At 53.7% G+C, this 11,445-nt stretch overlaps 1 protein-coding gene across 2 annotated transcripts; it reads right to left on the bottom strand.

The window, feature by feature from the left end:
- Positions 1 to 233: 233 nt before the first annotated feature.
- On the bottom strand, positions 234 to 11,168 carry GRM2 (glutamate metabotropic receptor 2). 2 transcript variants are annotated; one of them, XM_008070003.1, is made up of 5 exons: positions 9,190 to 11,168; positions 5,495 to 6,332; positions 2,694 to 3,769; positions 1,033 to 1,213; positions 234 to 816 (listed from the first exon to the last, which is right to left on the bottom strand). In XM_008070003.1, exons 1-5 carry the CDS (start codon positions 9,637 to 9,639, stop codon positions 743 to 745), a joined length of 2,619 nt encoding a protein of 872 aa, XP_008068194.1. In that variant the 5' UTR covers positions 9,640 to 11,168; the 3' UTR covers positions 234 to 742. The 2 variants fall into 2 exon arrangements, with proteins under 2 accessions (XP_008068194.1, XP_021574236.1); XM_021718561.1 differs by having other exon boundaries at positions 1,039 to 1,213.
- Between the last annotated feature and the right edge of the window lie 277 nt (positions 11,169 to 11,445).

The following is an 11,445-nucleotide window of genomic DNA, read 5'->3' as shown; positions in this document are numbered from 1 at the left end:
TTAAACCTCCTGTCCTCAACCCAGTAGTGCCTTGGCCAGTCTGCAGTGGCTCCTTTTAAGGGAGGATTGTTATTTATTTTCCCATCAGGCAGGCTGAATCTGTCTTGGTGACTGCCAGGTCCTAGCATCGAGCACAGAGCAGAGTCAACAAACACTAATGCAACAAACACTAGACAGCCAGGAGACTGTAGAGGGTGTGAGGGCCCTCCCTGGGTCAAGGGCAAAGAGTGTTCTTTTTTTTTTTTTTAAATAAAGACACTTTATTTACAAGTAATACAAAATAAACCACAGGACAAACTACTGTGCAGCAGGAGGAACAACCCCCACAATAACCACCCTCCCCATTCCAGAGTAACTAATATAAAAATCTTAAAAGGCCCTAGAAGAGGAGAGGGGCTGGGCTGGAAGCACCTTTGCTGATCGGGATTGGGCCCGCAGTCCTCAGTCACCCCAGTCCAGGGCAGAGTGTACCCTGGCTCTCTCCCCTCTGAGCCCTGGGCCTGGCAAGGAGGGGACACACCTGCAAGGGCAGTTGGTGGCCATTGCAGAGGTTTCTGACCAAGGGCCCTGACTTCTGACTCTGAAGAGTTGGGAAGTAGGTGGGCAAATGACTTTGAGGGTGGACATGGGGCGGGCGATACATTATTGTAGTGCTCCAGCCAATTTCCTCCTGGCCCTGGATGCAAGCGAGTCTGCACTGGGTTCCAGGGAGCAGCCATGTCAGGGCAGGAGTGTGGGGTCTTCAAAGCGATGAAGTTGTCGAATCCACCACCTCACGGCCATTGCAAACGGTGGGGACAAACTGGGAGCCAGACCCTAGGAAAAGGAAGCCGGAGGTTGGGGCCAACCCTCAGGCAGAGGCAGGCATAGAGGACAGGCAGCAGGGGAAGCAGGCCTGTGAAGGGTAGCCTCCCCTCTCCCGCCCTTTCCTGCCAGTGTCATCTGTGGGGCACCCCACCCCCGGACAAGAAATCTCAGGAGCTGGGGTGGGGAGTGAGGGGACCAGAAGAGAGGGGTACTTAGGATGCTGACCTTGGCCAGCGCTGGAACTGGCCCTGGCAGCAGAACTGCCAAAGCGGCTGGTGGGCGTCCGGTGGCTAACCACGTTCTTCTGCGGCTGAAAGAGGATGATATGCAGCTTGGGTGCGAAGAGGCAGCCGAGCACCACAGAGCCGCTGAGGCTGACGGACACACACATGGTGGTGGTCTGTACCTGCAGTGGGTGATTGGGTGATCAGGCACAGGTCAAGGATGAGTCTGTCTCAAAGGCCTGAGCCTGACCCTGGGACTCCCTGCCCAGACTGCGGGGGAAGTGCAGGAGACTAGCATCCAATGCTGGGCTGTGGTCCACTTGCCAAGGATTTCTAGAAAGGTTGGGCACAGTCCCAGCACCAGCCTCAGTGGACAATTTTCCTGGGAGACCAGGATTCCAGCTGGCGGGGTGAGCGTACTTGTAGGTATGGGGATGTGTGCATGTCGGGGAGGGCGGGTGCAGGTATGGAGTGTATACATGCAGGTGTGTGTATATCTGTGTGGGTTTATGTATGTGGGGTGGTGAGTCGTTTGTGTGTTAGCGCATGCATGGTGCATGGATATGAATGTGTGTGCAGGCAGGGAAATGTGTGTGTACCAGGTGTGCTGGGGAGTATATGAGCATATGGGGATATGTGTATGTGTGTGTCTGAATGTATGCACGTATGTGTGTGTTTGTGCACAAGTGTGTGTGTGCACGTGCATGTGTGGATACAGTGTGTTCCAGATAAGTCCTTAGCTGCCTATGACTGGCATGCAAGTGCAAATCATATGCAAATACAGGTTGAGCCAGAACAGATTTTCTCCCCAGCTCTAGCCTCTACCACCCAAGCAGGTGGCCCAGCAGGTGCAAGCAGAGCAGCCAAGCTCAGGCCCCTGGCCCCCAGCACTGTGCCACAACGCCTTTGTTCTGAGGAAAGGGCCTTTGTCAGGGCTTTTGTCTCAATTTTCCTGCTCTGCACCCCCAAGATGAGTGATCTTGGACAAGGGATTAAACCTCCCTGAGTCTCTGTGTCTTCATCTGTAAAATGGGAGAACCATGGCATTTACTCCAGAGTCATAAGGATTAACCAAGATGATCCCTTTATCATTCAGAGCTCAGCTCATCTGCCACGTCTTTAGAGAGGCCTTCCCTGATGACCCCATCTGATGTAGCCATTGCCCCTTGGGGGTGAGGAGACCCATTGAGACACTAGGTGCCAGCTGGAACCAAATTTCCTTGGAAGCCACCAACTGGGTACACTTTTCACCTGCTCTAACCTTGGCTTTCCTCCCCTTTGCTTCACCTTTCCTGCCTCTCTTGATTTCATCTCTCATTCTCTTCTGCAGTTGACCCCTTGGTGGAGCAGGGCAGAGCCCCGTTCACTTGAACATATTTCTGCACCCCAATCTCCCCCCAGGCTAGGGAATGACATCCAAGTCTTGAAGTCTCTTTTCAGCTCTCTCTAACTCAAGTTACCCACCTCCCTTGTTAGGGAGGGGTGCAGGCCACACTCAGCTCTCCCACCTTCCTCTGGGGTCCATGTAAGCTGTGGGCCCCTGAGTGAGAATATGATCTCTTGGAGCTTCCTGGGAGCTTAAATAAGATTAAATAAGATACCAAGAAACAGAGGATCTGGTATCACACCCCCACCCCTCAATCTCTGTGCCAGTTAGCTCACCCGGTAGTCACTGGAAGTGACATAGAAGATAGGCAGGAATGCTAGCCAGATGATGCAGGTGGTGTACATGGTGAAACCAATGAACTTGGCCTCGTTGAAGTTCTCGGGGCACTTGCGGGTCTTGAAGGCATAGAGCGTACAGAGTGCGATGAGGAGCACGTTGTAGGCCAGTGAGCCCAGCATGCTTGCATCACGGTGGTTGCAGCGCAATGTCACCACCTCTCGACGTTCAGGGGCCGTCTCCTTGCCCGTGCCCGGTGCCTCCACCACCAACCAGGCAGCCACGATGAGCAGCTGGCCTGAGATAAGCGCCAGGCAAATGGCCACCTGCGAGGCAGGACTGATGAAGCGAGGCCGCTGGGCACCCTCCCGGGCACCACCGAAGATGCGTGCAATGCGATTGGTCTTGGTGAGCAGGGCTGAGTAGCAGACAGAGAAGGCAGTGCCCAAACCGAGGCGCCGTAGGGTACATACTGCTGTGGATGGCTTGGCAATGAAGATGAAGGTCATGCAGTAGCAGAGGAAGACACCACCCAGCAGGATGTAGCAGAGCTCCCGACCCGAGGCCTTGACCACTGGTGTGGCATTATGTCGCACAAAGACACCCAGCACAAAGAGGGTGGCCAGAGCTCCTAGGCAGGCAATGGTGACAGGTCCCACAGCCCAGGCATCACCCCAGTGGATGTACTCCTGGGGCAGTTCGAAGCAGCCAGTGAGGCTAGCGTTGGGCCAGTAGCCCAGGCCACAGTCAGCACAGGTGAATTCATCCAACCGGTATTCGTAGGGCTGGCATGGGATACAAAGCCAGCAGCAGACCTCACCCGGCTGCACACTCTTCACCTCATTCTGGAGGCAGGGCTCACTGCAGCGAGAGGAGGGCAGGGGGCCAGCTGAGGGTGAGGCCCATGGGATGAGGCTGGTGTCGAGGGTCAGGCCTTCTGCCCAGTAGCCCACTTTCTGATAGCGATAGCGCCCACTGCCTGCCCGCAGATAGGTGAAGATGTTGTAGCGGCCAATACCGTCACCAAAGCGGTCGAAGCGGACCTCATTGTGGGTGTCAGCTGGGCGGAATGGGGCTAGGGTTGGTGAGGAAAGGAAGAGAGAGTTGGATTGATGTGTTACCTTGAGGTGACCTCAACTCCACCCTAACATAGAACCCAAAACCCAGAGATAAGGCCACCATTAGCCCTTCCAATCTTTACCCCAACACTAAAGCCTGTCTTGACCTCAGCTATTTTTCTAAATGAGAAGTACCAACCAAGTCTTACTTCTAAATTCCAAGCTCAAACTCCAACCCTAAATCTCAGCCTTAAACCCAGGAATCTCCACAAACCTAATGTCCAACCATGACTCCCCAAACTCAACCTTAGACCTAGTATCCCACACTTTCCAACCCAGGCCCCAGTCCCAACTTTGTCACAACACACACCATAGCCTCTCTCCAAACTTAACACAAACCCTGAGGCTAAACCCAAGCTCAGGTCCAATCCTGGTCCCACTAATCTTATCAACAACTGCCAATCATCAGAATGAACACAGCAGCTCGAAAATCACTTCTACTGTCCACCCCCACTCCATCCCCTATGAACCTCACATCTCCCAGCCGGGGTTAGGAGCCAGAACTACAGCCACCTTTGGTCCCAGTGCGAAGTCATCTTTAAGCATGCAGATGACATGCTAAGGCCCTATGAGTGAACAGTGCAGTCTAGATTCAAACCCAGGTCCCCTAAGCCCCTATTCTTTCTACACAGCCTCAAATTTCTCGAAATCCAACCTTAGCCCTATTGTAAATTCCACCCAAGTCAAGCAGACTGAATTTAGCCTTGCTCTAACATCAACCCAATTGAACCCGAGGCCCCAACCCTAACCCCTACTCTGATTCTGGCATAATTCTGAATGTCAATTCCACTGGAATTACTCTTTATCTTGACCCTGTGCCAGTGTTTTTTTCAGCCCTGATACTCCCTCCCACTGTTTCCAAAATGACCCTGCCTAAAGCATAGTGATGATTCTGAAGCACTCATTTTTTTCTTAAAACTGGCACTTTTTAAAAATAACTTTTGATTTCAGGAGACATTGGTCACCTTGAGTAGAAAATCAAGATTAGGAATAGAAATTTTCCCTGAAGCCGGGCATAGTGGCATGTGCCTGTAGTCCCAGCTACTTGGGAGATGAGGCAGGAAGATCACTTGAATACAGGAGTTTGAGGCTGTAGTGTACTATGATAGTGCCTGTGACTAGCCATTGCATTTCAGCTTGGGCAACAAAGTGAGATCCTATCTCAAAAAAAAAAAAAAGAAAGAAAGAAAGAAAGAAAAAAAAAAAAAAGGAAGAAGAAGAAAAAGGAGGAGGACAAGAAAAGAAACTTTCCTGAATATGGAGTGTCATTCTGATGCCTACCCTCAACGCATCCTGATTCTGACTCTTGTTGCTGCCTGAGAAAAGGCTTAAGGTTCCCTGGTCTCCACCCCAGCAAGATAAGGAAACAGGAGAAAGAGGTCAAAGCCCAAGCAGGAGCCAGAGACCCTTAAAGGGGCAGGACCAGGCCAGAGGTATACTCTCCAGAAGAAAATGGAACTTCAGCCCTGGCTGCAGCTGGAGTCTTCTCTGCTTACCCATCCTTGTCCTGGCTCTGATACCAGCCCCTGGGTGAGTCCTTTACTTTCACTATATTGAGTTTTCTTAGTCATGTAACAGAATTAGGTTCTGTTAGGGCCTACTCCCTCTCATCCAGAATTAGGGCCTACTCCCTCTCATCCTCTGAGAGTCAGAGGCTGATGGACACTGGTCAGCACCATTACCATCAAACTTGACATTGAGCACAAACTCCTTGTAGAGACGGCGCCCGTTGACTGGCTGCATTGCATCACAGAGGCGGGGGGTGTTGGGACAGAGGGCACGGTGCATGTTGTGCAGTGCATGGGCCATGGCATATACTGCATTGACCACAAACATGATCTTGGACTCCTGCTCAAAGGGCACAGCCCGCAGAGAGTGGGCTGCACAGTCTTGCTGCCGGAAACTGCAACGGAACCTTTGCTCCCAGAACTCACGGAACCAGGGGTTCCGGCTGTTGTTCCAGGGGTCCAGGTTCTGGAAGTAGGAGGCAAAATCACCGATGGGGTAGGAGGCCAGTTCGATAGTGATGGCTCCCTCAGCAGCCCCCTCGCTGCCTGCCACTACACTCTCCAGGGCTCCCCAGCCATCGCTGGCCACCCAGGTGAAGCTGGCATTGAGGCGCTGGGTAGCAGCAAGCAGCTCACGAGCATCTTCAGAACGGGTGAACAGGACAGCCACGCGGGCACTGGGCTTCTGCAGCAGGGCCCGCACCACACCCTCAAAGGCTGCACGGCTCATGGCACGGCCTACTTTCTCTGAGGTGGCCACACAGATGTTGCGGGCACGGGCTTCTAGTTCAAAGGCCTCAATGCCTGTCTCGCCATAGTCGCCCTCAGATGCCACAGTGGACACATAGGTCCAGTTGAAGAAGCGGAGAATCTCAGCCATCGCCTTGGCTTGGAAGAAGTCAGGGGGCACTGTGCGGGCAAAGTAGTCATAGCGGGACTTGTCACTCAGCTTGGCACTGGTGGAGGCATAGCTGATCTGTGGGATCTGAAACAGCCGTAGGAGGTTGGCCACCTGGGGGAGGAGTAGAGGGGACAAAAATCAGAGATCAGGTCAAACAGTGGATACAGATGCATCCCCCACATCCAGCAGGACTTGGTGTCAAGTATACAAAAGATTAGCCCTAAGAGTTCCTCTCTAAAGGCCTGCATCCTGACCTGATGGGTTCTACCCCAGGGGCAGGGAGTTTTCTGTCCCTTCCCAAGGACTGAGAAAGAGAAGACTAAGGGCTGAGGCACCAGAGTCCTGAGCAAGCCACACCTAATTCTTTCTGCTGCAAGGTAGCTAAGGGAAGACCTGGGATGGAGGGAAGTTGGCACCAGGCTACACCAGGAGCAGAGGGAGGCATGAGATGGCATCTGGATGCCCAGGGCTCTTCAGCTGTCTAATTGTTGGGGGACAAGTAAACCTTGCCCAGAGTCTATCCTGATAGGATGATGGAGAAAGAAGGAAAAGGCTCCCCAGGAAGAAAGACCCAGATTTGAAACTTCCATGGCCCTAGTAGCCCAAGGTTTGGTCTCCACTGGATACCTGAGCCTGAAATAAACAAGGTTCCTGATCCACCACTGACTGCCTGGCACCTCTCCCACCCTCAGGTCCCTGGGGCCTGACCACAGAAGCAGAGCCTAGCCAATGATGTAGTAGATGGTGGGTAGGTAAAAGCAGAGCATGGTCCAGGCTCCACAGGAAAGGGTTAAGCCTGTATTGCAACTGGACACAAGCTGTGACTCTGACAGTCTAGGGCTGGATGCCTCCTCCTGCATTTTCTACTTTTGTGCCTCTGGAGTTGACCAATCTCCTTGAGCCTCAGTTTCACATCCTGCCCTACAAGGCTGCTGAGCATATAAAAATGATAATGCATGGGAAGCCACAATGCCTGGCAACTGGAAGATGATAGGGATATGGGCAAGAGAGACAGGCAGGAATGTGGAGGAGTCATTAACAGGCAGACACAGCCTAAGGATGGAGGGCTTGGCCTTGTGCTGACCAGGACAAAGAAAAAGCAGACCGATGCTGAGGCATAGGCCCTACTACAGGAGGCAGGCCACTCAGGATGGCAAGGAGGTAACTGGCCTCCTAGAGATAAATGCATAGGGCCTGGAGGGAACTATGGAGAGAAGACATGCTGGGCAAGTACCCCAATGTCCCTGCAGACATCAGCAGAAAGCTGTCCACCCATCCCTGCCCCCCACCCAGGGCTGCAGATGTAGATGCCAGCACAGCCACTCCTGTCCAGGCTGCCACCTAGCCACCTCCAGTAGCTGGGACCAGCAGGACAGATAATTCACTCTTGGAAGTGAGGGATGTGGCCAAACCTCCCCGAGCCTGGGCCAGAAGCTGAATCCAGGATTCAGATTCCTGCTTCTGTCTCATTTCTCCTGAATAATAGCTCCAAGTCAGGGGTCCTGGCCCTACCCTTGGTGGCAATGCCCTCAGCCAGCATCCTAAAGGAAGCCAGGGTCTAAGCCAATCCCCCCACCCCCTCATGTTCCCCAGCCCCGACCCTAGTTCTGGCTTCACCTTTGCATATTCTGGGCACTTGGCAAGTGGGTATTTGGGTGAGAGGTGGGACCCCATCAGAGAGGGGAAAGATTGCAAGTGGGCACAGCCTAAGAGCAGCAGAGGAACGTCAGCTGGGTCAGCACCCTCTGCTGAAGCTGGGCAGAAGAGCACCCTCTGCTGGCCCCCTATGGAAGAGCAGGAGGTGGAGGGGGATGGGAAGGTTTGTTCCCCACCTTCTTGCCCCCTCAAATCCTGTGCTCCTTGAAGATTATCCTCCCCCCCCCCACATACACGCATTCTACTTCTCTTCTTCCCGAGTTCTCCCACACTTATTCTCTCCTCTGGCCACTCCTGACTTCTGTCTGTCCACCCTTCTCCAAGAGAGATGAACTGACAGATGAGGAGGCCCTTGGCTGGGAGCCCTAATTTCAAGCCACTGCCTTGACTTGTGACCTGCCTCTTTCCAAGTCTTGGTTTCCTCATTTATAAAATGAGCTAATAAGCCAGGTGCAGTGGCTCATGCCTATAATCCTAGCACTTTGGAAGGAGGAAATGAGAGGATTGCCTGAGCCCAGGGATTCGAGACCAGCCTGGGCAACACGGCGAGACCTCATCTCTACAATAAATCAAAAAGTTAGCCAGGCATGGTGGCACACACCTGTAATCCCAGCTGCTTGGTAGGCTGAGGTGGAAAGATTGCCTGAGCCCAGCAGACCAAGGTTGAAATGGCCGTGAGCATGCCACTGCACTCCAGCCTGGGCAACAGAGTGAGACACTGACTTAATAATATTAATAATAATGATAATAATAATAAATGGTTAATAATAATAGCAGCTAATATTGACTGTGCCTCTATGACTTGCCAGGCATTTGAATACATGATGCTCATGTAGCCCCTCATTAACTATCCACTACAAATCTAAAAGTAAGAAGTGCGATGAATCCCATTTATAAGGAGGAAACTTTCACAGAAAAAAGAAATAGCCTACCCAGTGTCATGTAGTTAGTAACTGGGGGGAGCCAGGATTGAAACCCGGAGGTCTGGCTTCAAAGGCCTGGTTATTAAGTCTCTCAGGGTTGTTTAACATCAAGGGTGTATGTGTGTGTGTGTGTGTGTGTGTGTGTGTGTGTGTGTGTGTGTGTGGTGGGAGTGGGGTGTTTCTCTTGCACAATCCCTAACACTCAACATCCCCCCCTCTCCCATTATGTGACAAGGGCACTTTCTTAGTCTTCTGTAAAAAGCCACTGAAAGGAAGCTTCTAGTTCCCCTTTCAATGCATGGCAGCCCAGGAGCCCCTGCTCTGGGAGAATTCTGGGTCAACACCTCTGGCCTCCCTCCCCATCCCCCATTTGGGTGACCTCCACATACCTGGATGGAGACGTCACTGTAGGAGCCGCCAATGACACCAGTGATGGCAGTTGGAGCATCACCATGGGTGGCATAGGAGCCGTCAGGGCAGATGTGGCGTGAGCCATCGGCACCGCGGCTGAGTGAGGCACGCACAAAGTCCAGTGCCTGCTCCAGAGCGTATGTGTCCTTGGAGCAGCTGTCGAGGATGTGCGCACCCAGGTGCACGCCAGGCAGCAGGTGCGGGTCATGGTTGATGCGGTCCAGCGCAAAAAGCATGGCCTCCAGGCGCTGGATGCCACGGTGCTCATTGACAGGACCACACTCCTCTGCTGGGCCACCCTTCTGGTGCACTGGGAACAGCCCGCCCAGCACCAGGTCCCCCTCCAGGGTCAGCACCTTCTTGGCTGGGCCCTCAGCCACAGTGCCCCACAGCAGCAGCAGTGCCAGGAGCCCAAGTAGCGATCCCATGGCCCCAAAGGGGATGGATGGGTCCAGCAGACCTGGGTCTCCAGAGGATGAGGGCAGAAGCAGCAAAGGCAAAGAGAGGAGGAAACAGGGACCAGGAAAGGACAGACAGGAAGAGAAATGAGAAAGGACCCAGTTCCTGCAGAGAGACAGAGACGGACAAACAGACCAGGAAAAGTAGAACCTGAGAGCAGCTGCCCCTTCTGACTCTGCATCTCCCACACCCCTTTCCTAGGTGCTCAGGAGCCAGGGAGAGGGTGGTGTCACTAACTAGGCTGAGAAGTACCTGGGATACCTGTCTTTCAGATGGAGTTTGCCTAAGTTTGCCCTACCAAATTCAGCAGGGGTCAGGGGGAGGGAGTTGGGGAGTGGAGGCCCAGGTAGAGGACAGGAGACCCCAGCCAATGACAACCCCTGTGTAGAACAGAGTGTCAAAGACCTGCACAAACCTCAGGGGACCCTGAAGTCAATACCTCTGCAACAGAGGCCATGTCAGAGTTACAAACTTGGAGGTCCAGTTCTTGTCCTGAGCCTTGGATTTTCAGAGAGGAGGCACTGCTGGTTGAGGACCCACCCAGAAAGAGGAAGGGAAGAGCCTCTTAGTGACAGTTTCCAACCCTTGGAGTGACTGGAGTCCAGTTGAACTACCAAAGGTCCTCTTAAAAAGCCATCCCCAGAGTCTCCCAAGGAAGGGATAGAGATCCTAAGCCTTGGGAATGAGACAGCAAGGTAGAGAGAGGCTGGCCCCAGGTACCTAACTGGCCAAAGGTCCTAAGTCAACAGGGCAAGTAGATGTGAGCATATGTGTGTGTCAGGGGTGGGAACAGGATCTCCAAACAGTGCTGAGGGTGAGAGTTTTGTACTCCCTAGCTCTATGCAGGATGCTGTTTGAGACTTTGTGTCTCTGTTCTCTCTTCACTCCAAATCCAGCAGAGAAAGTCATTTCTAATCTTCCCATCCTCAGCTTCAGGGTCCTGTCCACCCTGGCCCTCAGCGACCCCCTCCCTGCCTCTTCCACCCTGAATCCTATCATTTGTACCCCAATTGCCTTTCCAGACACCCACCCCACACAGGCTCTTACAATCTCACGCAGGTTTGGAAAGACTGGAATAGGGATATATGTCTTTCCTCAGAATAGAAAAGGAAACTGAGGCTGAAGAAGGGCAGCAACGAGTTCAAGGACCCCGTGACCTGGCCACAGAGACTGGGGCTCTTCACTTTGCCCCCTCAGCTTCCCAGGGCTAATCTCCCGCTGGCACCAGGGCAGGGGGACTGGGCTCCTGTGGGGACCTGGAAAAAAGCGGCTCAACCAGGCAGGCAGAAGAGAAGCAGAGATGAAGACCAACACAGATGGGGACAGGGACCCAGATGGGGGCTGAGACCAATCTGGTCAAGACCGCAAGCCTCTCACAGGGGAGGCCCAGACGGAAGCTCAGTGACAGGGAAGGAGACAGAACCCCGGAGTCCGGCTGCCGGGGCCCTGGGCCACAAAATCTGGGCAGGGAGCGAGTGTGCCCGAGAAGCTGAGACAAAGACAGAGGCACAGACAGAAAGAAGGACCAGAGGACGTTGGAGCAGGAGGGACGGGGAGCGCGATGCAGGGCGTGCGTTCTCTGGGGAAGAAAGGCGGGACGCCCAGGGCTGTCTTCCCGCTTCCCGGAGCTCCCAGAGAGCGCAGTCTGGACGCCCCGGCCCGGGCGCCCTAGAACTCGAGGGCCCGATGGGCCTCGGGACATGGGGTCAGGGCCGAAAAGGTCAGCGGCGGCCGCGGCACCACGGGCTCATCCTACCTGGCGCGCCCGGCTCTGG

The sequence above is a fragment of the Carlito syrichta genome, unplaced genomic scaffold (genome assembly GCF_000164805.1).
Source record: "Carlito syrichta isolate Samal-C Ts95f unplaced genomic scaffold, Tarsius_syrichta-2.0.1 Scaffold312719, whole genome shotgun sequence".
Taxonomy (NCBI): domain Eukaryota; kingdom Metazoa; phylum Chordata; class Mammalia; order Primates; family Tarsiidae; genus Carlito; species Carlito syrichta.
Note: the sequence above shows the minus strand (reverse complement) of the source record. Positions and strands in the feature narration are given on the sequence as shown.